Source organism: Cherax quadricarinatus, chromosome 75 (genome assembly GCF_038502225.1).
Source record: "Cherax quadricarinatus isolate ZL_2023a chromosome 75, ASM3850222v1, whole genome shotgun sequence".
NCBI lineage: Eukaryota > Metazoa > Arthropoda > Malacostraca > Decapoda > Parastacidae > Cherax > Cherax quadricarinatus.
Genome location: NC_091366.1, coordinates 6,689,837 through 6,716,322, shown reverse-complemented (window position 1 = coordinate 6,716,322; position 26,486 = coordinate 6,689,837). Strand labels below are relative to the sequence as shown.

Below are 26,486 nucleotides of genomic sequence, written 5' to 3'. Positions count from 1 at the left end.
GGTCTCCGACGTACTAGTATGTTTTACGCACCAGGGTTATTGACGTACTAGTACATACTCTTAAATTCTAGCGCATTCAAATTTAGCAAGAGAAAGCTAGTAGGCCTATATGAAAGAATGGGTCTGGTCAGTGTGCAATATAAAAAATCCTGCAGCATAGTGCATAACGAGAAAAAAAAAGCTTAAAACAGCAACTTTGCACTATTTTTGTATGGGGTTTATGGTTGTATTCTAGTTTTCCTGGTCTCCTTTCATAGAATGGAAGACGTTAAAAGAAACAGACTATTCTGATTGGTTTCAGAATGAAAAGTACCTTGAAAATGAGAAAGTAGCAGAAATGTTCGATTTTTGCCAAAGTTCTAAAGTAAACAAATCATGCCATGCATCCAGTACACTTCAGCTGGCGAGTAACAGTCTTTCACAAGTGCGCCGATATTTATACCATTTTTACACTAATGCAGTAGTCTGCATAACATTAAATCTATTTTTTGTAATAAAAATTCTTAGTGGAAAGGAAGAGAAATTTAAGAGGGGACTGGGGACATTAGTAATTAACAGGAAATATTTTAGTGCCAGGAATGTCTTATTCTGGACCCTATTTTGAAACTGGCATCTTTAAATTTGTGGAATTTGCAAAATTGCCAGAAATTGGCAAAATTGCCAATTTGACCACTATTCGATAGTTTAAATTGGTGGGTCTTTTACTTAGACAGAAAAAAATGGAGTTTAGCGAAAGTTTTAATTTGTCGACTAGTACACTGGAATTGGCCAAAAATAGGGCTCAAAGTGGGTGAAATCACTGATGCGTAAACCATTGCCGAGACTGCTAACTTCGCGAAAGCATAATTCCGCAAGTTTTCAAATTCCATACCTTTGGTGTCATGATTGGGAAAAGATTATCACTTCAAAAATCTTTGAATTTTTTTTTTTTTTATGACCATGAGAACAGGTTTAAGAGGGCCTCTCGACCCTGAAAGGGTTAATACTTAAAATAGCTTTAAATTGAGCTCATAGTGGAAATGTTAAATTTTTCGCCAATTTTCAAGAGCAAACAAACCAAGTCTTTTGTCCAATACACAACTGGTGGGTGTAATACACATTCACGAGTCCAGATATTTATACATTACAATCTTGCATAACATTTTTGGCAAATAAAAAAAATGTTAATATAAAGCTTTGGAAACTTTTATAAACTGGAAATATTTCCAGGAATGTCTGCATTGTTTATTCTAGACCTTACTGAAATATTTGAACTGAAATTGGCAAGATACCAACTTCTGATCACTGTTTAAATAGTTAAATGGGCAATTTGTGCTCAAAATAGAAGTAATACTATTGAAAAACCAAGATTTTGGTCAACTGAACTAATTTAATTGGCCTAAAATAGGCATCAAACTGGGTAAAACTGCCTATGCATAAGTATTGCTGATTCAGTAAAATTAGCAAGTGCAATTGTCAATTTCCCATTAAATTTTGTACTTATTACTCTAGTTAAGATTCTCAATTCCCCCCCCTCCATTCTTGGGCCCTGAAAGGGTCCGGTGTTAAATCCGGAAACTAAATATTACTACTTAATAAAAGGAAGTCTTGTTTGCAAAGTTTAATGAAATTTGGTCGTGTTTCCAGAAAAAAAAAAAAGGGGGGGGGGGACATAGTAAGAAATGGACTTACAGTAAGAGGGACACTGAAGTTAACTGCATCCTCTACAACTAGAACACCCAGAGTAGATACATCTATCTTCAGGCTAGATGGGTCAATGTTGTTAATGGTAGCATCATTATCCATCACCACTCCAGCAGCTCCAGTCACGTACACATCACTATCAAAGGTGATGCGCCCTGAAAGTATGTACATAGTTAAATATAGTAACCAACAGTGCAGGTCTCCCAGAAATGCAATAGGTTACTAGAATGTCCAATAACCATTGAAGTTTGGAGACTAGTACAGTACTTATAGCAAGTAAATCACTGCACTGCAGTAAAGAAAGTTATAAAATGTATGAGCCTTAAAATTAAAACTTTGCATGAAGGTACAACACCATTACAATAACCAGCATCACACAGTATCACATCCCTTAAAATGCATGTGCACAAAAAAAAAAAAAAAAAAAAAAAAAAAAAAAAAAAAAAAAAAAAAAAAAAAAAAAAAACACTACACCCAAGTGAAAAGTAACAAGTTGTGGGCAGAAGTTTAAAATGTGCTCCACAATTGTCTGCCCAGAAAATGAGGCACTAGTACCTGCAAGATGGCTAAGGAATATGGGGGGGAGGGGGGGGGGTGAAATTACTTTCTCAGACCCAAGCACCAAGTGGTATATTCATAATTAAGCATTATAAATTAGTGCCTCTTTCCAAGTCACAAGCACAATCTTAAATGCAACCATAAAATATCAAGAGTGATAGCTTAATTAATCTTAAATTTTAAGCCTGCCCATAATGCTCTGCATACAAGGGGCTTTGGGCATGTACACCCAACTAATTCCTTTTACAACTATGTATCGTGTCTTATTAAACTAAACTATAGGTAAACAAACCGAATACCAGTCAAAGAGCCAAAAATATTTTAATTAAAAATTTTGCCTTGCAGCAGAGTGCAAGCATTTATAAGACTCGCAAAAAATTAAGAAAAAAGCCAGTCCTTACTAAATTTTATTCACACTACAAGATGATTCTGATAGCAAGCCTTTGGTAAACCTATTAGAACTGACGTTCCAAAACCAGGGAAAGCTGTTACATGCAACTGCTACTTTAGCAGTAGCAAAGCTTGTGGAATCTGTGGGTGTTGATCGAAAATAACTAATCGTTTTAAACCTGCCTTTAGAGTAATTTCTTCAAATAAAAAAAAAAAAAAAAAAAAAAAAAAAAAAAAAAAAAAAATCCTACTTAACAGTATCAATACATTTACTGATACACAAGTTGCATACTATGTAAAAGAACAATTTGGAGTTGCAACAAATAGGAAAGATTATACTAAAGTATGACCATACAAAAGGTAGCAATTTGGAAGAGTCTAGCTGAAGATGCCAAGAACTTAAACCAAGGAAAATATACCTTTTATAATGCATGCTAAGTGCTACACAAACTGTTGTATTGCTAGCCAATTTAAGTTCCCCACTGTAGCACCAGCAAAATTTAAGAAATGTACAAAAACCTAAGCCATGATGGTGCTAATGTTTCAAGGAACTGCCTAAAAAATTTTGTATATAAAGTAGGAGGAAAGGTGGGGGATGTTTCAGTCTTTAGGGGCATTTTGACTAATATCAAGCTTCAAACTTTTTTTTCTTTAAACCAAGTATTGAAGATTATACTTATAAAAATTTAGCCAAATAAAGATAACTTGATTGAGGCAAGCATTTTGAGAAGGTTAATCTGCATTAAACTTGGGGGGGGGGGGGGCAAACAATTTGGTAAACAAAATTAAATTTAACTTCTTTCTCTCTCCACCCCCCCCCCCCCCACCAAGTGCTGTCTCCCACCGAGGCAGGGTGACCCAAAAAGAAAGTCCAAAGAGAAAATACTGATCAATTAACACTCGCCCCACTTGCAGTCTTTGCAGAGGCACTTATGATAGTTTAAAGTCCCTCCAAACTGCCAATATACCAAACCTCTTAAAGTGCAGGTATTGTACATTTACTTACCATTTCCAGGACTAGTCCATCTAACCGGTTTCCTTAAATCCCTTCACTAAATATTACCCTGCTCACTCCAACAGATCATCAGGTCCCCCAAAAACTATTAGACATGCAAAGACTTGCTAGAAGACCAAGCCCTTCTCTGGCAAAACCTTTACTCCTCCCTCCAACCTTTTCAAGGACAACCTACCAGTCCTTCCTTCCCATACAGATTTATATGCTCTGCAAGTCTCTACTTTAATAGATTCTCTAAATGACCAGATAACTGGAACCCCTCTTCAGCCCTGACATACTTTTAGTAACTACCACTACCTAATTTCCACTACAAATTTTCTGCATATTTAAACTACACATTGCCCTTACACAGGACATCACTGCCTCCTTGCTGCAGCATTTACAACCCAAGCTTCACACCTATACAAGTGTTGGTACCACTACTTTCATACAGTCCTTTCTTTGCCTCCATAGATTTCCCCCCCCCCCCTCTCCAGATACCTCAATACACCACTTTCCTTCATCATTTCTATGATTAACCTCATCCTTCATAAACCTAAATGCTGACAAGTAAACTCCAATACATCTGAAAAAACTTCTTCCATACTCCCTCTCTCCAATGTGATGTCCAGTTTATCAAAATCTTTTGACACCCTCATCACCTTACTCTTGTCTGTTTACTTTCAACTTTCTACCTTTATGCATCTTACCAAATTCTTCCACTAACCTTTGCAACTTCTCTTTGCAAACTCTCATAAGCACAGTTTCATCAGCAAAGAATAACAAATTTTATACTTGCCATAAATTGTTTGCATGGTATGAGTGAGCACCACATCATTACTTAAATCCAGTTCATTGATACTGTCACATCTGATGACCTCAGAAACAAATCCTTTAGCAATATAGAATTTGCCACTGATGAGATCTCCAGACTCCAAATCCACAATGTCTCTCCACTCCACACCATTGATGGAGGCAGTATCCAAATCTCCAGTTACAGTCACACTTTCCATGTATTTTATGGGACCTGGGACAAGAGAATTTTTTTTATAGTACATAAATATTTCTGTGCAAGATTTAATATCATGGTCTTTACTATACACTGAAATACATACCTTCCAAGGCATAATCTCCAGTAGTTTTTACAACGGAAGCGGCCAATTCTCTGAAGTTTATATTATTAATGGTAGCTACATCCACATTGCCATCCACTTTAACATAGGCCAAAGAATACGAGCCAGTCAGTGTTTGCGTGTGCATCACGTCCATGTATATTACTTTGCTAGCCAGGTCACTAACATCCACCTGGGAAGGTATTTCAATTTAAGATTCTTGACAAGCATTAGCAATACCACAGTAGTCACCATTTCAAACTTTTAGCATCTTTCTCTACTATCAGATTACAGTACTTACATCATTTATTAATCTTGCATTTATTTGCCCAGTAACTGTCAACGAATTAAACTTTTTCTTGTCTGTGAATGTCACATCAGAACCCTCCGTGACTATGGCTGAAGAGTGTATCCCATTGATGGAGAGCCAGTCTATGTTGCCATCCATGTTTGTAATTCCACCACACACTACAGTGTTGTACGTGTGCTCACCTGTTACAACTTGGTCACCCAAACTTTTACGCATTAAATCTGGGGGAAGGGGGGAGGAAAAAAAAAAAAACTTGCTTTAGTCAAAAAGCTTACTTGTCTATGGTTGCAATTACATACTAGGTGCAAGAGAAAGGCTGGAAGCAAGGGACAGTGGAACCCAGAGTTTTGGCCATAATTCATTCCAGAAGGCTGTTCGAGTGCCATTACCAAGTGAATTTGTTCCCATAAGGAACAATTAGATTAGTTGTTTTAGACCCCCAAAAAATACACGGCCACAATTTCCCCCCCCCCCTCTCTCTCTCCTCCCTAACAAGTCGGCCATCTCCCACCAAGGCAGGGTGACCCAAAAAGAAAATCCCAAAAGAAAATACTTTCATCATTCAACTCTCATAATCACTTTTTGCACAACTGTTCAAGTTGGGAGGGGGCCAAAACTGGTTACCACTGTACTAGCAATCTGTATAAATTATGCAAGAAGAAACTGCATTTTTTTTTGGGGGGGGGGGTGGTCATCCTGCTTCAGCGAGAAAATTCATATGCTGCCATGACTAGTCCACCACGTCAAGTAGCTTTTACAATGCACTTTGAGGTATTCATATCACTGATACAATTTAAACTAGTACAGAAACCAAAAAAATTCAGACTATTCTAATTTTGGGTTTGTCTCCACCAGTATTTAAAAATAAAATCTCCAAATTGGAAAATGCTTAATCCAAGTGTGGGAGAAACCAATCTCTTACCAGACATGCAACTGGGGTAAATGATCTAATATTAACTTACCTGTAGTCAAGAAACCATTGATGGTTCCCACGAGTGATGGGCTGCGTGTTGTGAATAAATCCACTGTCAAGGAACTTGCAATTACGCTAGTTTCAATGATTTGATCAATCCCACTTATTAGGAACCTTTTCTCCAAATCCAACAAAGGAATACCATTTATCTAAAAAAAAAAAAAAAAAATTATATATGGTATTTAAATTTTCCACATCACTACACTGAAGGCAAAATTCCAAAATGCCTAAAACTTATTTTTCAATAGTGTCACTGGGACTAATTACAAGAAAAGTAAACCTAGGTTATATAGCACCAAATACTGTAAGTGTAGAATGTTTGACACTATGGGTCAAAGCTAGTCAATTGGACAGACCATTAATCCTTCCCAATCCCCTTGAAGGGGGATGGGTCATCTCCCTAGTTCCAAACATTTTTAAAAGAAATTTCATAAATTTGGAAAAGCCTTTTATGCACAGCATTTTACAAACTAGTTTGAAAGTCAATACAGTAGTGCCCCAACTTACCAATGATAATTCAGGGAAAGTAATATTCAGTACCCTGAATCTGTTGCCAATAAACAGAAGTGGATTAATGCATTTGGAGCCTATTTACATGGAGTAAGAACTTTTCCCCACTTATTCAGTAAAAAAAGTTTTCTGATGGCACAATAGCATTTCCAATAGGGCTGTTAGCATCTAGCAGGCTTGTGCTGCTGAAGGCACAAGTAGTTTTTAAATTACCTTTGAGAAATATTTGAGCAAGGATTCAGGTTTTCCCAATTTTTTTTTTCTCCTTTTATATGGGAAGGGCTATGCCTGCACTACTGATGATGATGGTGGTGGTGGTGGTGGTGGTGGTGGTGGTGGTGGTGGTGTGGGGGGGGGGGGTGAGGGATGAATGTTATGTTGCTGTCCACAGGCAATTTCAACAAGATTTGGATTTGACGAATGGCAAGTCCAGTTCCCTAGGGTTACCCTACCTAGGTAAGAGTGCCACAAGTTTTTTTGTTTTTTTTCAGTAGAACGCAAGTACTACGTACATAAACAGTAAGACTGCATTAAATTATAGGAATGTGCCTATAAAAAGGCCCACACTGAACAATCCTGTAGTTTTCATTTTTATTTGCACTGATGCAGGGATGAAGCAAGACTGACTTGCTAAGGTCTCAGGCCAAGTGGCAGAACTAAAATTTAAACTTTATATTGCAGTACAGTATCACTAAAAAAATTATTGTGCTGATAAACTTATACCTATTAGATTTGCTTTAAGCTACAGCCAAATAGCATTTGTACAAGCCCATTAAAAACTAACCTTAGTATACCCTGCCACCCATAATACGAGTATGGGATGCAAGATGCATTCTTTTAAACCAACAGCACAAGTTTAATAGGACAAAATTATCTACTTACTATAAAGGACTTACATTTTGTATTTTTAAAACATTAAAAGATGCTTCATTAGCAGTTATGGTAGAAGCAATGATGGGGCCTGTCAGATTCTGATCACCAGTGAAGTAGAGTATTCCCTCAGATTCTTCAATTAAGGCATTCACATCATTCTGCAGAATTGGAAAAAAAAAAAAAACCAGTACATTTAAGAATCGGTTTTACACATTTTTCATTAATTTATCTTTCAATCCATACCTGCAGGCTACCAACAAGTGAAGCAAACTGCGACAAGCGGATTTCATCCTCAGAGGCTTTAACATCTAGCGTCTGTGTGAAGTGTGTTGTACCAGTCACAGTCAAACCCTTGGCAAACACCACTGGTCCCATCCAGGTCTGAGAAATGTATACAATCCCTGTAGTCACTAATTCAGCACCTGCAGCTTATCCACAGTTGATTATGGTCCAAAAATACCTCCTAATTTTGTCTAATAATGGCTGCAAAGTGTAGAAGTAGAAAAGCTGGCAGTTCAAAGCCTAAGGTGGCTTAAAGTGGTTCCCATCAGTGAAAATAGGATAAATTATGCACAATAATAATTATCAATTAAACATAAGAGGGCATGTAAAAGGTAGGAAGTTGAAAGTGAATGAGGGCATCAAACAATTAAGAAACTTGATATCACAATGGGAGGGAGCATGGAAGAAAATGCTTTCTGATATTTGGGAGTTTACACGTCAGCAGACTGGTTTATGAAGGACAAGGTTAACCATAAAAGCGATGAAGGAAAAAAGGCGACTGGTGCATCGAGGTACCTGGAGGCAAAAATAGTTATCCATGGAGGCAAAGGTAAGGTACGAGTATACAGTGGTACCAACATTGGGTTTGAAGCACGGGTTGTAAATGGGGCAGTGAGGTGCCCTTAGACAGGACAATGGGTGGTGTAAATGTTATGCAGAGAATATGTAGCGTGGAAATTAAGAGGCATGGAGTTGCTAAAAGTATTAGAGGGGGATGTTGAGGTAGTTTGGGCATTTAGAGAATTTAACAAAGTAGAATGACAGCATACAAATCTGCAGGGGAAGGAAGGTGGGGTAGGGGAGGGGGTTGTCCCCCAAAAAGGTTGGAGGGGGAGAGGGGAGGGTAAAGGTTTTATGGGCTTTTATTTCCAGCAATCATGCACAAGTGTTAGGAGTGAATGGAGATTAATGGTTTTTGGGACCTGATTAGTGAGCAGGGTAATATTTTGTGAAGGGATTTAGGGAAACCAGTTAGCCAGACTAGCCCTGGAAATGGAAAGTACAATGCCTGCACTTTGAGGAGGAAGGGGGGTGGGGGCTTGCAACATTGGCAGTTTGGAGGGACATCTACATTGTTGTATCCGAGTGCCTCTGCAAAGATGGTACGAGTGATAGTGATTTGTTGAATGATAGAAGTTCCTTGTTGGGTCACCCTACCTGTGATAAACTGCAGACATAAAAGGAAAGGGGGAGTGTGGGGAGCAGAGGTGTTGCTTGAGCTGGTGTCACCCCCATGAAATTCAAGGGAGGGGGGGGGGTGGAGTAAATTCCCATTATGTCACTACTGCATGACCAGCAACAAATGTTTAGCAATGAGAATGTTTAAAGGGCCATAAACTGAACTGGAGAATACTTCAACTTTATTAATGATAAAATAAGCATAGTAATATTTAGGAAAAACTAATGCCACTTTCAGTACAGGCAACAGATCCTACATTTATTCATCCTCAATGCCAAAACAAAAATTAAAAAAAACCATTGCAATATCAGAGCAACACTTCCGATTTGACCTCTAGTACAGATACCATCTCTGATCTTACATTTCCTTGCCTTCAATTATATAAAATCAATCGCATTATCAAAATATATGATTTTACCTATATAGGGTTAACTTTACTTTAATATATAATTGGGTATATAGAAAAAGGCTTCTCATGTTGGTGCAGCACTGTTTTGGGCATTATTGGTACAACCTTTAGAGGCTCCGGTGTCACCCCGTAAATGGAGTCACCTGGGGCAGCCCCCCCCCCTTTATGTGACTCCTGGGGGGGGGGGGAGAGAATAGGAACAAAATTCTTAATTCATAGTGCTTTTGTAGCACCTAAGGAATGAGGCAGTCGGGTTTGATCCAAGGAGAGGACATCCTATTTCTTTTACAAAATTCCGCAATAACTAGTGGCCAACATGGTGTAGGTAGGAGGGGGAGGGGGGGGGGGGTCAAGTATTCATGAACAGGGAGGTAGTTGAATGTTATACTATGATGGAAGCACCCTCCAATTCTAGATCAGAGCCCTTCAACATCAAGGCATCTCCCTTGAAGGGAATAAAGATTAAAATTTAAGCAAATTTAACTCACCTGGGGATTATCAAAGGTCATCAAGGAATTTGATGAAATGACATCGTCTATGTAGGTTATATTGCCCTTCCTACTCTCCAGAGCATCACTCAGGTCATCAAGGCACTGGAGAAGAGTGTCTGCTGTCTCGTCTGATTCAGCTGAGGCAATAAAATAGCTTAGAAATTATTCTTATCTTACATGGGAAAGAGCTTAACATTTATGGGGTCCAAGATAAGATTTAATTTGGATTTTAAACCCCCAGAGGGTTAGTCACCCTAGATAATCCAAGAAAGGCAGTGTCATTGAGGACTTTTCCATTGGAGTCTTCAATCTTGTCCCCCAGGACAACCCACACCAGTCGGCTAACACCCAGGTACTTTGCTGCTAGTTGAACAGGATGACAGGGGCAAGGAAAGATATTGAAAAGTTTCAACCCCGCCAGGAATCAACCTGGGCCCTCCATGTGCAAAGCGAGAGCTTTGCCAGTCAGGCCACGGGGTACTAGGGAAAGATATTCTAGTTTGATTTGAGGAAACTGAGTAACAGGGATCCACAGTCCTTCACCCAATTCTATGCACCTTCCAATTAACTGAATGCATGTAAATTAAGCTGTATTTAAGTCTTTCCTTACCCAAGTCTACATTGTGGAATATTATCTGCATTGCTTCAACAGTTACTCTGCCACTCGGAGCATTGTGACATGTGTAAAGTACGATGTAGTCTTCAACCATCTTCATGCCATGGAGATCAGAAATGGTGGTGCAAGTAGTTTTTAACGTGAAGGTAGGATAGTAGTGAGCAGACATATCGTCACTGTAGAATGTGACGTCAGACTAGAAAAGAAATAGGATATTAATCTGTAGCAGCAATAATGGTACGAAGCTTAAATATCAAAATATTAAGTCTACATGCACAAATTTTTATAAGCTGAAATAGGTAGTATGGTATACGTACTGTACTTCCAATCATACTATAATTTTATGCCATAAAACCCATTGCTTTTATAAGAAAAGTTGCATTAAAATGTATTCATCAATACAAGAACATTTAAGAAATTAGTGTAATACTGCATGGCAAAAATGGGAGTAGAGCAAAAATGCTGAAGTACTGATTGAGAAAGTAAATTCTTTAAATTTGTGCTTCCATGCTGGATCAGATAGTGGGAAGAAAAATCAATTGCAATTAGTTAATTTGGCTCAACTTAGCAACTGGAACAGTGGTTTAGAAGTTCAGGCAAATTATGAATACAGAATGAATCGCTCCTTAAAAATGGTACTAGTTTATGAAAGCAGGTATAATTGCAAAAATATAAAGGTTAAGGGACCATAGTGTAACATTCCTTCTTAGTCTAATAGAGTACTTTCAGTGCACTGTACAAACCAATATGTAGACAAGCTTTCAATCTGAACAGTTAAGTAATGTTCTTTATTTAATGTACAAAATACTGCTACATACGAATTTAGAAAAGTTAAACTTTAAAGCTTGCAACAGTGGCAGGTTCATCTGCAACAGGCTTTGAAGGATTGTACAAGAGCTTTAATTGCCAGGTTATTCCAACCAGTGCATAAAATTATGCTGTTAATCTCTAAACTCAAGTTCAGAGAACTAATACAATACAAGGCATAATTTTATTTCGTAGAGGATGATCAAGCAAATTACAAAAGTTTTTACTGAATTTAGGAAAGCCAAAATTTTTGGAAGAGTACAGACCCCATGTGAAATGAAGATTATATTCTCCAAGTTATCAAGAAATTGAATTCCAATTGAGCAGGTATGGTCCATTGGCTTTGATTGCAAGCTCTGCCACTCTTGTAGTTGTTCTCCTGCAAAGAAAATATTACTACAGTTAAGAGAAAAAAAAAAGAGAAAAAGAGAAAAAGAAAAAAAAAAAAGAGAGAGAGAGAGAGAGAGAGAGAGAGAGGTAGGTAAACAACTGGTGGAATTCTGTCATCGCTAAGGTCCCACAGACTGACAGTTCAAAACACTACCTTTGGGAATTCTAACAACAACTCTGACCACCACAGAGGGAACAAATCCTCTTCCCAGCAACAAGGGAAGCCTTGGATTTGTTATTTCTCCTACACCTGACATCTCTGCTTCAGCCACTGCCAGTCTACTTGACAGTGCACATGCCATCTCTGATCCTACACCTGTCAGCACACCTGCCGATACTATTCTAGAATCTGGTAGCAGTGCTTCGTCAGCAAGTTCTGAGCCAGGAGTTTCTCCACCAGAGAACGGTGCAGTTAATGATCAGGGAACTATCACTGCACCTGATCACCTACTGCACCGAAGTACGAACAGCAGGGACACATCTGTCAGAACTGGTAGAGGACGGGGCAGAGGACGTGGAGGAGGAAGACATCTACAGCAGTCTCACCCTCCACTAACAGTTCCAGCGGCAGAATCTGAGGACAAATCTGCAAAACACAGGAGGGGCAACAAATCCTAGTCCACCCTCCCAGGCACCTAGGCTGTGCTCTCGCTGTCACCGGAAGGGGCACTGCCAACAACTGCCTGCGAGATACCAGGTGTAATTACTGCTACAAGGAGAACCAGTGTCGGAAGAAAAAGGAACTTGACAGATAGGGCCACCTGTTTAGAGACCTATTCTCAGAACAAACCAGCAGGATCTCCGAATTGGTGAACACACTCGCACGTCACCCACTTAGCTACTCCTATCCCAGCCCAGCAGGTGGGATTGTGCCTTATACAAGACCAGAAACCTACATCCCTGCAGCTGCCTCAGTACCCTACCTCTCTCAAGGGCAGGCACCTTACATTCCCTACACACCCACCACCTCAAGCTGACCACTTCATGAGGAGCCAGTCTATCAGCATCCTGTCGGCCAACATTAGAGGTTTCATTACTAATGTTGGAGAGCTCACGCATAGCTTTGTGAACACTACGTCCCGACATGATAGCTATTGAAACATTTTTGGATGACAACCAGAAAATTTTGCAAGAATTGCTGGCTACACCTCATGGATGAGAAGACAGGCAAGGGCAAAGAGGTGTTGCTGTGTGCTTCTCTAAAAGTGTTCATGCCCAGCACATTGATGTTGCCACCCCTACACATCTTGAAATGTTAAAGCTCTGTATAAACACTAGTACCTCTGTACTAGCATGTGCAATGTAGACCTCAGTGCCAACATGCAGACCCTATCAACTTCCTAATGGAAAATATTGACTCCCTTCTGCTACAACACAACTGTCAACATATTATAATTGTTGGTGACCTCAACCAGCACCTTATACAGAGGGACTTTGATGACCTTCTTGCAGTGTTTGACATGAGAAACTTTGTTGATTTCCCTACTCATATCTCTGGCTCCTCCCTTGACCCAGTAGTGAGTGATCTGGCAGAAGGCAGTCACTTGTCAACCCCTCGGCTACGTTGGATCGTCTGACCACAAGGCTGTTTTTACCACACTTAAGATCCCAACAGAACGAGGCGAGGAGTCCACACGCACAACCTGGCTATGGGAAAGAGGTAATTGGCCAGCCCTTTGCTCTGAGCTCGCCACCACCGACTGGAATGCTCTTCTCCAAGGGGATGTTGACAACCAAGTGAAAGCCTTCACTGGACATCCTTAATCTACAACAAGAACACATTCCTCACCGGCAATGTGACGAAGCCTACAGATCAGCCTTGGTTTGGCTTTCGTTGTAGAGGGTGCTACTGCTAAGTACAAAGCATGGCGAAGGTATAAGAGACATCCTACAACAGGAACTTGCACATGCAAGCCTGTAGGCATATGGGTGATGTTCAAAAGTGGGCCATTGCTAAATGGGAGGTGGACACTAAAAGTTAGCATCAGGTAGGGTAGGCTCCAAAATCTGGTGGTCCCTGGTCAAGGACAGACAAGGTTATCTGCCTGATGAACTTATTCCACCTCTAAATCGACAGGATGGGACCACCTCTACTAGTAGTCAAGAGAAGGCGGACCTCTTTGCTACCAAAATGAAAGTTCCTGATCCAGCAAGGGACCCTCCTTGGCTAGCTGAAAGAACTGTCAAAACTGTCAGTGGTGACAATAAGGCAGGAGGAGGTGCATTTCCTACTTAAATCGCTTGACCAAGAAAAGGCTGTGGGCCCAGACAAGTTGAGACCAAGATTGTTGAGAAGATGTGCAGACCAGCTAGCAGCACCTCTAACTCGCATCTTTCAGCACTGCCTAGTACAGTGTAAATGGCCCTCTATGGAAAGAGGCAAATGTAGTCCCTGTTCACAAAAAGAGCAGAGCAGAAATCAGCAACTACAGACTAGTGTCACTCCTGTCAATCACTGGTAAAATCCTCGAGACAATAATCAAGACAAATGACAGTTTTTTGACTACCACTCTACTTTGTGATCGTCAATATGGCTTCAGGAAAGGTTACTCTGCTGCTGATCCGTTAAACCTCTCCACTAAGTGGCACCAGTCACTGGATGAATCCAAAGTCAGCTGTGTGGTAGCACTGGACATTGCTGGCACTTTCGACCGGGTGTGGCACCAGGGCCTCTTGGCAAAACTTCAAGCACTGGGAATTGCAGGCTCTATGCTATGTCTCCTCAGTGACTACCTTCATGGTAGATATCCAAGTGTAGTTCTCAATGGAACGGAATCAGCAAGACATCCTATTGGGGCAAGTGTTCCACAAGGAAGCGTGCTGGGTCCATTGTTATGGAATGTCTACTTCAACGACCTTCATCTCATCCCAGAATCACATGCATATGCAGACTACTGTACACTGACATTCACTTATCCAAGAGAAGAAATGCCAGCTGCTGTAAGCTACATCAATCACCAGCTGAGAGCTATATCAGCTTGGGGAAATAGATGGCAAGTAACATTTGCACCTGAGAAAATGCAAATGATGATAGTCTCTAGGCACCATGATGGTAATGCTGGTGCAGTAGTAAGGATGAATGGGAGGATGTTGGCACCTGGAGAAGTTGATATCCTTGGGGTGAAATTTGACTAAACTAACCATGTAAACCTTGCAAACAAGGCAGCCAGGAAGCTTACAGCACTTCGCCGTATCTCCCATCTGCTTGACAGTAGGGGTTGCAAGATCCTGTACGAGGCACAAGTACGCTCACACCTTGAGTATGCTCCACTTTCTTGGTTTGCCTGCCCCCTCTCATCTGCAACTGCTTGACAGTAGAGAACAGAGCAAGACTTCTCATCTCTCGCCTGGACCCATCTTGGATAGATCTGTCATTTCAGCAGAGCCTTCAACATAGGAGGGATGTGGGTGGCCTTACTGTTATGTATAAGGCCAATATTGTCAAAATACCACACTTTGATCCACTTTGAGGACAGCGTGAAACAAGCTTTTATGCCACAAGACGGGCAGAAAGCAGCAACTTCACTTTGGCTGTACCCTTCTCCAGAACATCACTCCATCTGAGATCATACATACCCAGGATGACTCTAGTATGGAACACATTCGTACAGGATAATGATGTCAACGAGATAAAGTCAGTTGATCAAATGAAAATGCTGGCCCACAGATGGCTCCAACTTCATCCTGTTTCCTACTTTTGTCTCATAATAAAAATGCTTTCAAATGAGCTGATGTAGGTAACAGCTCTTAGCTTTCCAATAAAGCTAGGGATCCTTAACCTTGTCAAACCCTGTGTAAAAAAAAAAAAAAAAAAAAAAAAAGAAAAAAAAAAAAAGGAGGGAGAGAGAGGGAGAGAAACTTGGCAGAAACATTTCCAAACTAATTTTTTGATCAAGAGTTTTGTCATACAATAAAGCTTTTACATTAAATTTGAAGATGGCTACTGGAATTAGTCAACATAAGTTATGATTATGTATACTTTAAAAAAGAAAACTACCATTTCCCCCCCCCCCCAAGTCTGCCATCTCCCACCGAGGCAGGGTGACCCAAAAAGAAAAAATCCCCAAACAAGAAAAAACTTTCATTATTCAACACTTACCTCACTATCACTTTTTGCAGAGATGTTCAAAAGTTTAGAAGCATATACGTATAAAGATACACAACATATCCCTCCAAACTGCTAATATCCCGAACCCCTCCTTTAGAGGGCAGGCATTGTACTTCCCATTTCCAGGACTAAAGTTTGGCTATATAAAAACCTGGTTGCCGTTGCCCAGCAATGAGTAGCCACTCATTGCCGAGGTCCAGGTAACAAACCCTGGAGATTAACAATTTTTATAGGTACAGTAGTAGGTTTGTAGACAGCAACCACCCATGGAGGTACTACCGTCCTGCCAAGTGAGTGGCAAACAAGCCTGTAATTTTTTTTTTTTTTTTTTTTTTTTTTTTTTTTTTACATGGTAGGATTGCTGGTGTCCTCTGTCTCAAATATGAAAGATTACAGGCATGTCTTGCTACTTCTTACACTTGGGTCACTACATATACACGTTTATTTATACACACTTGTCCGAGTTTTGATTTTATCTTAATAGTTCTTGGACTTATTACTTTTCCTTTTATATCCATGGGGAAGTGGAATAAGAATATTTCCTTCGTAAGCCATGCGTGTTGTAAAAGTCAACTAAAATGCCGGGAACAATGGGCTAGTAACCTTTTCCTGTAAAGATTAGCAAAAAAGAATAAGAAAAATACCAAGAAATTATAACTATTTAAATGGCTTTGCCAAGTGAAGACAGAAGAATTTTAGCATAAATTATAGGGGGGGGGGGGACACTAAACAGAACAAGAAAGGAGGAACACTGCAACAGGCCTGTTGGCCCATACTATGTAGGTCCTTCACAAACCATCCCATCAACAAAATATTTGCCCAACCCAGTTTTCAATGCTACCCAAGAAATAAGGAGGGGTTTGGGATATTTGCAGTTTGGAGGGATATGTTGTGTATCTTTATATGTGTATGCTTCTAAACTGTTGTATTCTGAGCACCTCTGCAAGAACAGTGATAATGTGTTAGTGGTGAAAGTGTTGAATGATTCAAGTATTTTCTTTTTGGGGATTTTTTTTTTGGGTCACCCTGCCTCTGTGGGAGACTGCCGACTTTTTGAGAAAAAAAAAATTTGTTTACCCCATTTGCAAGTCCCACTCAAATACAATCCCTCTCACTTATTTATCCAACCTAAATTTGAAACTACCCAAGGTTTTAGCCTTGATAACCCTACTAGGCACTGTTCCACTCGTCAACTACCCTATTTCCAAACCAATACCTTCCTCTATCCTTTCCAAATCTAAACTTTTCTAGTTTGAATCAATTACTGAAGGTTTCCTCATATCCTCAAGACTATTTATATCTCCTTTATTGATAACTGGTAGTGTAAGTGGAAGATGGGAAAGTCCTGAGTATATACAGAACGAAAGTCTGGCTTTCATTTTGGGGAAAAAAAGCAGGCCGTCATACACTAATCAAGGTAAAAATGTAACTAGGGAGAAATGGTGAATGATTCTTTCATGATTCAGATCACAATATGACAGCCTTTGTACAAAAGTGGCTAAAACCATTCTGGAAAAATTGAGAAAGCTAGGGAAATAAAGATTAGGCAGCTAAAATGGTAGAGTTTGAAGTGCTAGGAAGACTAGTTTGAGCTGTTAATTTTAAGAAGCAACAGTTCTGATCATGATAAAGTTGGTAGAATTACCGACAATATGTAAAGTAAAAGGACACAAGTGCAACTAATTTGACATTTTATTGTGGCAACGTTTCGCTCTCCGGGAGCTTTATTAGTAGTGACAAAAGTAATACAATATGGTAGAGCAATTAATTCGTACATGAGTAAAAGGATATAAAACCTATTACTTTGGTAACAAAAATAGGTTGACAAATATAGACTGGAAAGAGGCAGCTTGTTTCAGTGTTCACTAATGTGCTTTGTGTAGTATAACAGTCGAGACTATGCGATGGCAGGGTTTACCCTTTTCAGGAGTCCAATGACAAGCTACCTTTCCTCGACGTCCTCATTCACAAAGTAAACAACCTAAGATTAAGTTAATTGGAAACCCACCAATAAAAATGATCTCTTCTATTCCAGTCAAGATACCAAGACCAAAAGAGGCATCATCGGGTTTTTCCTAAGAGCATACCGAATTTGTAGTCCTGAGTTTCTTTACGAGGAATGTACATACATTCACCGAGTTACATTTTCCTTCTTTTTTCATCAAAGACTGCAAGAAAAGCTCTTCAGATCATTAATTCTCCATGCATCAACACCACTCCCAACAAAGTTAAAATTCTTCCCAACAGCCAGGTTGCAGTCTCAAAAGTACTTTCACAAGCTAACACCAGAGTCACCATCGCTTCTAGCACTTCAATAAAGGATCTAACCAGGACAAATTCCAAGCACCACGAACTAGTCAATGCAGGAGTTTACACTATACCCTGTGGAGGCTGTGACAAGATTTACATAGGTGAAACAGCAAGAAACCTCGACACCCGCCTCAATGAACACGTTTACGCATGTAGGAACTATAACTTGAACAACGCCTGTGTACAACACCGAAATTCCACCAATCTCATGAAATTTAGAGACTCCCAATTAGTGATCAAAGAAACTAATTTCCGCAGACGCAAGTGCCTCGAATCAGCACTGATCGCGGTTTCGAATACAATTAAACAAAACGGCAGCTTCATCTCCGAAGTCTTAGCAAGAATCCTCCTGAAAACAGTAAACCCTGCCATCACAGTCTCTCCTGTTATACTACACAAAGCACATTACAGAGAGTGTACACTGAAACAAGCTGCCTCTTTCCAGTCTATTTGTCCAACCTATTTTTATGTTACCCAAGTAATAGCTTTTATATCCTTTTACTCATGTACGAATTAATTGCTCTACCATATTGTATTACTTTTGTCACTACTACTAGTGAACATCAAAATGGTACCTCACTAGTATTGCACCTCACTGAGCCTTTATATACCCTCTGTCCATGTATTGTTTGTAATGGCTTGATAAAGCTCCCAGAGAGCGAAACGTTGCCACAAAATGTCAAATTAGTTGCACTTTTGTCCTTTTACTTCACAGTTCTGATCATGAAATTACTTTATTAAAGAACCGATATACAAGGGAAGGGAAAGTGTGCTAGGAACCTCGGCACTTAAGCTCAATAGTGGAAATTTTAATTTCGACAATGCTGTTTTAGTGCAAAAAAGGAATTTGAATCAGTGTTGGGGGTTGAGTACTATACAATTGGGGGGGGGGGGGGATTTCTGGGGAGTGCAGAGCAAAGATCAATGAAGATGCAGCTTTAGGGATTGTAATCATGGAGGGTCCTCAGCAGTAGCTTTGCCCACATTTGGGTCTACTGTACAAGAGGATTTTTAAAAAGTGCAATGCAATACAATAGTTAAAATTAAGTTAAAGAATGTAAGCTAGCCATTGCTAGTTGCAATGGCAGTCCCAAAGCTTCAGGGGCCCCAAAATAGGTAGTTCTAACACTGGAGTGTTAGAACAAAAGGGGGCAGGTATCTAGTGGGAGAGGCATTTGAAGTGACATTTGCACACTTCTGGCAGAAGACTTTGGCAGTGGGTTTTGAAGAGTGGGAGAGTTAAGAAAAATTAAATCTCATTTCAGTAGAAGTTTAGAAAATACAACTAAAAATTAACTTACGTGTCCACCAGTAGATCTTTGGTGCCCCACCATTACTTATGGACACTACATAATTTTTATCATCATGTCTGTCTACAAAGTGAAGTACTTCCATGACATCATTGTCAGGATGTTGCTGGATGAGTCCCAGGGATGTAATAAGTGGATCAAATTTGTATACTTGCAACCCATCCTAAAAAAAAAAGGGGGCAGAAATCTGTACAATCAAATTTAGACGGCAAACTGTGCTTTTGTACAAGTAATGCTAAATTAAAGAGCATATGATTACTGCAAACTCTTAATAGTGTAACATTCACAGAAGTACTAGGCCCATAGGCAACATTACTTTAAAGCATGTCGACTGATTACTTACAGACCCTTTCATGCCAAACACCAGGTAGTAGTTCCCACTGTCTGCAAATCCTGTTATAGCCTGCACACCTTTCGTCTTGAGCCGAAGACCCTCTACACGATCAAAGTACTTCCCCATTAATACGTACAGCCTGGAAAATTTCAAAATAACTAACCTATTGTAATTTACATTAAACACTTCCAAATTTTTTCACAGGAGTATTATTGAATTAGTCGGCAAGGCCTGAGCATGCGAGACAACTTACGCAGAGTCTGTGCCAGTGTCGCTTGAACTTGAAGTGTAATGTTCACCAACCACCAGGTACAGCTCTCCATTGGCTTGGAACATGTGGAGATCACCTAGTAAATTAACAGGTATATTCTGTGGGAGTGCAACCTGGCCATTCTCTGGATTCATGCACACTATAGACACCAGTTGTGACAAAGAAGAGCCAACAGCCATCCACAGAAAGTTCATATGCATGTGAGCCTAGAAGAATTAAGAAGCCCTATTTTTAGGTATGCCATTTTACTCCTGAAAATTAAATTCAAAGAATTTTGAGCCATTAAGCTAACAATAGTTTTCAAAGGATAATTCCAAAGTTCACCGAATGTTTCATATCAGCAACTCACCGCAATTATGTCAATTTTATCATAGGTTGGGGAAGATAAAATGAACTTCTTTGTTCTTAATACCCTGTGCTCTGGCCACACCAACTCCACCAATATTTGAGTTTCATTCCTGTGAAATGAGTAAATAGCTTAAACTTTTTGCTACAAACTATGCAATAAGCCACAACTTGTGGTTGATAATGCATGCACCTATTTACAAAAGGAAAGATGGGAGTTGAAAGGCTAGTTATGGCATTTTAAAGTTTTAAACTGTACTTTTAGTCTAATTAAAGCTTTCCTGTATTCAAAGCCATGACTTACATTTATTGGGGGACAATCAGGCATTGGCAGAGATCAAACTTCAAAATTTACCAGTAGCTGTTCAAAACCAATTTCATGCATGGCAACTGTACACTGCTATAGTCACTGAAGATTAAAAGCCTTTGAAGGAAGAATGCCAACCTGTAGCTTCCCAACATGCAGTAGATCTTTTCTTCTACATGCAGCAGCTTCAAACTAGTCACCCTCTCAAAAACAGCACCGAAGTCAAAGTCGTATGGATGCACACCAGTAACAACCACAGACTTTATATCCAAAGCTGCAAACCAAATTACAAAATTTAAGTAACTTCTTTGCAGGTCATGTCATTGGGCATTTGCAGCATTAACTATCCTATTGTGGTTGGAAATACAAACCTCTCTTGTATCTCCGAGTCTCTGCAGAGAAGGCCTTAGATATAAGTAGATGTGCATGGTTCCTTATTGTGTTTGTGAGAGCATCTAGGTCAGCCAGAGATTCAAGAGGATGATCTTCCAGAGACATCTACAGGCAATACAATATTTAAGCCAAATTAAAAGTCTAGTATTTGAAATTCAAAGCAAGAAATTTAGTGGTTTTGGAGCCATGATCTCTGTCCAGGAAAGGTTATTTATGGTAAATTTAAAGTAACTAGGTGGTAAGATTAACCAATAAGCACTAGAGGCTTATAATTAACTGCAAAGTATAACACCATTGCTAAGGTTATGCTAAGCATAACCATTGTAGAATTTGTTACTCAAACTCTAATCATGTTTCACATTTAAACTGACAATGACCAAGTACACGTACTATACATTTTTAAGAACCTTGCAATTAAGAATAAAATTTCAGCTGTCAAAACTTCCAAAATTTAATTCCATTCATTAGGCTGGAAATTAAAATGGTGGGAGTTACTCATTAAAATCTTCCTTCAGTACTAAAAATACCTTTATGTAGTACAATTTAATGTAAAAAAACATTACAGTTCATGTTAAATATTTAACATACCAGGTCAGTCAGTGAGGGAAGGGATGGTAATCTGTTTTCAACATTTCCCAAAGTTACACTGCAAGTAGTTAGTAGCAGTAGTGTCACCACCACTGGTGGCACTGCCATAATGGCAGCAGCCATTCTTGTGACTGGGAGGAGAAAGTTAAGAATTTCATTTATAGCATATGCATTATAATCAAAAAAGCGCTAAACCACAAGGGCCAGCATATGCATTTCTACAAATGCATTGTGTACATCCCTCTTCCATATAGCCCTGCAAATGAAGTATATTTCTCAAAATATAGCCATATATCTACCTGCAACATTTATATACCCCACCATAATACAATCCCCCCTCCCCCATAATAGTTATGTATATATACCTCTCCCAATAAAAGTTATGTACATATATACCCCTTACCTCAACAGCTTTGTGTATATACCCAATCACAAGAGCTGCATACAAGCTCCTAACCCTGCACAAATGTATTAATTACCACTAACTATGAAATCTTCATACTTTCCCTGTACTTGTGGCTAATATTTTGACTAGCCCATCAGCCTTATTTACCACTTCACTCAAGCTGTGTATATACCCTAACAAGCATTCAGGTACACAAATACATGTACAAGTTTGTCCCATGAATATACCGTACCATTCAACAGAAGTGTATAAAACTAGTTAAATACCAAGAAGGCACCTACGAATTATACGAGAAATTACCTACAAGAGGTCTACAGGGTATTACGCAAATTATGTGCAAGTAATTCGAGCGAGGTACGCGAGACAGTCGCAGTAGGTTGCAGAATTGCAACTCCTGGAGTTAACCTGGAGAGAGTTCCAGGGGTCAATGCCCCCCATGATCTGGTATGTGACCAGGCCTCGTAGTGGTTCAGGGCCTGATTAACCAGGCCGTTCTTGCTGGCCGCACGCAATCCAATGTACGAACCACAGCCTGGCTGGTCAGGGTACAGAATTTAGGTGCTTGTCCAGTGCCTGCTTGAAGACAGCCAGGGGTCTATTGGCAATTCCCCTTATGTATGCTGATGCCCACTCCACTTGCAAAAACTATATACAACATTAAATTAAAACATTAAAACCATCTACTTTGGTAAACTAAAGTTATGTAGACTGTTTTGGTTTACTTGCTGGGTGCAAAATACAACTTGGTACATATAAAACTGTTTTAGCAAAGAAATTTGTATTACCATTTAATTACTGGATCAATTTTTATTTGCAACACTTATGTTACCCCAATAGTTAAGAGCTTGCGATGGCCAATTCAAAACTATACATTATGAAATTGAAATGCTCATTTCTCTAGCTAACTTAAAATACTTTGTATAGTGAATAATTTCCAGTATAACTTATAGATGGCATCCTTAGTCAAGGAACTTTGAACAAGTACTCTACTAACACTGTGCTCAAATATAAATCCTATTTTCAAACTCTTCCTTGATAATTAACAGAACACTACCATAATAGAAGTTGCACTTCAATATTCCTAGTGGCCATCTCTCCCTATGCAAAAATGCTATGCCAGAACACACTAAAGTACCCCAGTCTGCAAATCACCTAAAATTAGCCAGACAAATTATACCTAATACCTACTCAGAAGCTATTCAGTCATTGTGTTGAGGATTGATTAACTACACTACAAAATTAGGAGGCCTAAATTTCATTGTTTTAAATACAAACTGTCAAACATCTCCTTGCCAACCTCAACAGAACACATGACCACAACACAAGGCACAGATCACTCTTTGATGTTCCTCGTGTCCATCTCACACTATGCAAAAACTCAATGCACATAAAAGGCCCTAAAATCTGGAATTCATTACCTGTAAATATAAAAGAAACACTACCTGTTTATAAATTCAAGTCTCTTCTCAAATATCACTTACTCACCCAAAACCAAATAAATACTGAATAACTGAACCTTATAAATTGTATATCTTAAATGTTTCTCACAATTATATCACATAAATGTTAAACCTAAAACCCAATCTAACTTTATTTTTTAAATACACTACCTAACAGAATACTCCATATGACAATGTACAGCAATGCATGCAACCATATGACCTGTCTTTGTAACTCACTTGTGCTTTATAGTTCTGTTTACATTAATGTTTTATCACTGATTTCATCATTGCTTAGTTAATCTTCAGTTAATTTTAAGCCAGCCCGTAATGCTATGCATATAAGTGGCTTTGGCATGCTGCTCTTATCTGTATTTTTTTGTACCTCTGTATGTATGCTCAAATTTTAAAAAAAAATACTACTAAATAGTAATAAATATTTTAAGTTGTCTTAAAGTAATATTGTAATCTTCATATAATGTAATTTTATTTTAAAGGAAGATGGCACTGGCCACATCATGGGTATGGGGAGTAAAATAAGATTTTAAACTAGCTGGGCATTACACTTATGGGTGGCATCCTGGGCAAGAGAAAATTGAGAGGGTAAATTGCAAGACTTATGAGTTAACGAAGGAAAACCTACAGCATTACCCTACAATATACACCCTTGTGTATTAACCGATACACAAAGATACACCCAATGTATCGTCCAATACACATACGTTATGTACCGAGTTATGGGGGGGAGGGTTAGTCTAATATTACACTAGGCTTTTAGATAAACTTTCTACCATTATAACTAGTATTTGTCCCTAAAACTGGGATTAAACTGTATATATTGCGATACAGAACCCCCACCCTCGGTATATATATCGAAGTATTACGTTAAAGAAACCTCTCCCCCCCCCCCCGATATAGTTAGTTTAATATGTTTATTATGCACCCCATACCCATCCTGTGGGTGGTAGTCAAAAGATTACAGAGGTACATAATTGGTCCAGGGACTGGACCACAAAGTTTTGATAGCTGAACTAGGTATAAAGGTAATGAGTTCTTTAAGTATGGTTACTTACGTTTATACATGGCTACAATCATGAACAAATTATATTAATGAGCAATTCACACTTCCACACCCGGTCACAACTGTAATGAGTTATTGGTGCAAATATTGATTGTTGAGTCACACTCAAACGCACACTCAAACACAAGCACGAGCTTGGACTCGACCCCTGCAATCTCAACTAGGTGAGTGCACACAAACAAACACACACACACACACACACACACACACACACACACACAAACACACACAAACACACACAAACACACACAAACACACACAAACACACACAAACACACACACAAACACAAACACAAACACAAACACAAACACAAACACAAACACAAACACAAACACAAACACAAACACAAACACAAACACAAACACAAACACAAACACAAACACAAACACAAACACAAACACAAACACAAACACAAACACAAACACAAACACAAACACAAACACAAACACAAACACAAACACAAACACAAACACAAACACAAACACAAACACAAACAAACGGTAATGCATTATTTACAGCAAGCAAAGTCAGGGTATTTCTCCAGAATGGTCTAATATATCACTGTGGATAAAATACTTTGCCATTTCTTGAACACTTCTGAGTGAGCCGTTTCTAAATTCATTAATTTTATCGCACTCCAGTACATAATGACGCAAGGTGTGACAATAGTCCATCTGGCAAAGTTTACATTTCGTTTGGTCTACATCTGGTGGTGGTGATGATTTAACCTGCCAAAGATACTTGTAACCCAGCCGGAGCCGGGCAGTAGTGACATCCAAGAGTCTGCTTATTTTGTTGGATGCACCATAGACATGTGGCTCCTCCTGCATGATAGAATGATGATAGATGGACTCACTGGTGTCAATCTCCCTAAGTCTTAAGTCAATAAAGTTCATTTGAAGTTCTTTTCGTATTATTGTTCTCAAACTACTACCTGACAAGCCAAGATTTTAATCTACTCCCTCTTTGAAAGCATACAGCTTAGCCAATTTATCAGTTCTATCATGCATCTGAAGACCAATGTGAGATAGAATCCACAGCATGTGCACTCTGACTCCACTGTCCACAATCCTACCATACCTGTGTCTGGCTTCTGACACAAGCATGCCACAATTTATGCTTAATGAGTTGAGAGCATTTATGGATGACAGAATCAGTTACAATTAAACTGTCAATCTTAGATACATTGACGAATTTCAGTGCAAGGAGTATGGCAAACAGTTCTTTCTGTCTGAAGAGCAGAGGCCCAATTATTAATGCGTGTTCCAATTTCTTTAAGAGAGCCATCACCCTGTACGACAACAGCGATATATACATAAATGCATTACGTTAATTAAAGAAATCCCTTCGGTATATACCGGTATACATTAAGAGAAACCTTCATATATTAAGTTAAAGAAACCACTCGGTATATATCCAACATATATACACACACAACCCCCCCCCCCCCATCTTGACATACATACATCACGACGTATATACTAAGCTATCATTAAACAAGCTAAATTAATATCTTACCTTGTTCTAGACAAGACAGCAGGGTATAACAATAGCAGGGTATAACAATAGCAGGGTATAACAATAGCAGGGTATAACAATAGCAGGGTATAACAATAGCAGGGTATAACAGCAGGGTATAACAAGAGAGATGCAGGGTATGTGTGAGCACCTCCCTGCCCACTGTGTCAGTGAGACTCTACCCTCCCTCACCCACGTCATTACACTCCCCCTGCCACCTTAACTACTCTCTTAACTGCTTGTTACTAATGTTAAGTGGGAGGGAGGGGCGGGGTTTGAAGCCGATCCACCTCCAGGCCTGGTCATGGACCGGGCCGCGGGGGCGTTGACCCCTGGAACACCCCCCTCCTGGGTTATTAGGGAGGTGGGGGGGGAGGGTTATGATGATACCCTGAGTCTGGTTGATGATTGATAATGATGATGTAATTGAATATAATTGATGATTGATAATAATAATAATTTCAAGAAATTCTACAAAACTATGCACAGCATAGTGC

The 26,486-nt window shown here is 39.3% G+C and overlaps 1 protein-coding gene across 2 annotated transcripts in view; it reads right to left on the bottom strand.

Moving 5' to 3' along the window:
- The window catches only part of LOC128691773 (uncharacterized), a 54,197-nt gene extending 28,035 nt beyond the window's left edge, over positions 1 to 26,162 (bottom strand). Inside the window, exons 1-18 of one of the 2 annotated variants that reach the window (XM_070100990.1) lie at positions 25,990 to 26,162; positions 21,545 to 21,675; positions 20,935 to 21,061; positions 20,702 to 20,837; positions 20,261 to 20,369; positions 19,894 to 20,117; positions 19,650 to 19,779; positions 19,298 to 19,469; positions 11,455 to 11,567; positions 10,376 to 10,577; positions 9,763 to 9,902; positions 7,647 to 7,784; positions 7,427 to 7,561; positions 6,010 to 6,169; positions 5,039 to 5,268; positions 4,741 to 4,930; positions 4,425 to 4,652; positions 1,672 to 1,838 (exon numbers count right to left, since the gene is read on the bottom strand). In XM_070100990.1, coding sequence (XP_069957091.1) covers positions 1,672 to 1,838; positions 4,425 to 4,652; positions 4,741 to 4,930; positions 5,039 to 5,268; positions 6,010 to 6,169; positions 7,427 to 7,561; positions 7,647 to 7,784; positions 9,763 to 9,902; positions 10,376 to 10,577; positions 11,455 to 11,567; positions 19,298 to 19,469; positions 19,650 to 19,779; positions 19,894 to 20,117; positions 20,261 to 20,369; positions 20,702 to 20,837; positions 20,935 to 21,061; positions 21,545 to 21,667 — 2,724 coding nt within the window. In that variant the 5' untranslated portion in view covers positions 21,668 to 21,675; positions 25,990 to 26,162. Of the gene's footprint in view, positions 1 to 1,671; positions 1,839 to 4,424; positions 4,653 to 4,740; positions 4,931 to 5,038; positions 5,269 to 6,009; positions 6,170 to 7,426; positions 7,562 to 7,646; positions 7,785 to 9,762; positions 9,903 to 10,375; positions 10,578 to 11,454; positions 11,568 to 19,297; positions 19,470 to 19,649; positions 19,780 to 19,893; positions 20,118 to 20,260; positions 20,370 to 20,701; positions 20,838 to 20,934; positions 21,062 to 21,544; positions 21,676 to 24,462; positions 24,488 to 25,989 lie in introns of those variants that run through there. The other variant, XM_070100989.1, reaches the window with a different exon arrangement.
- Between the last annotated feature and the right edge of the window lie 324 nt (positions 26,163 to 26,486).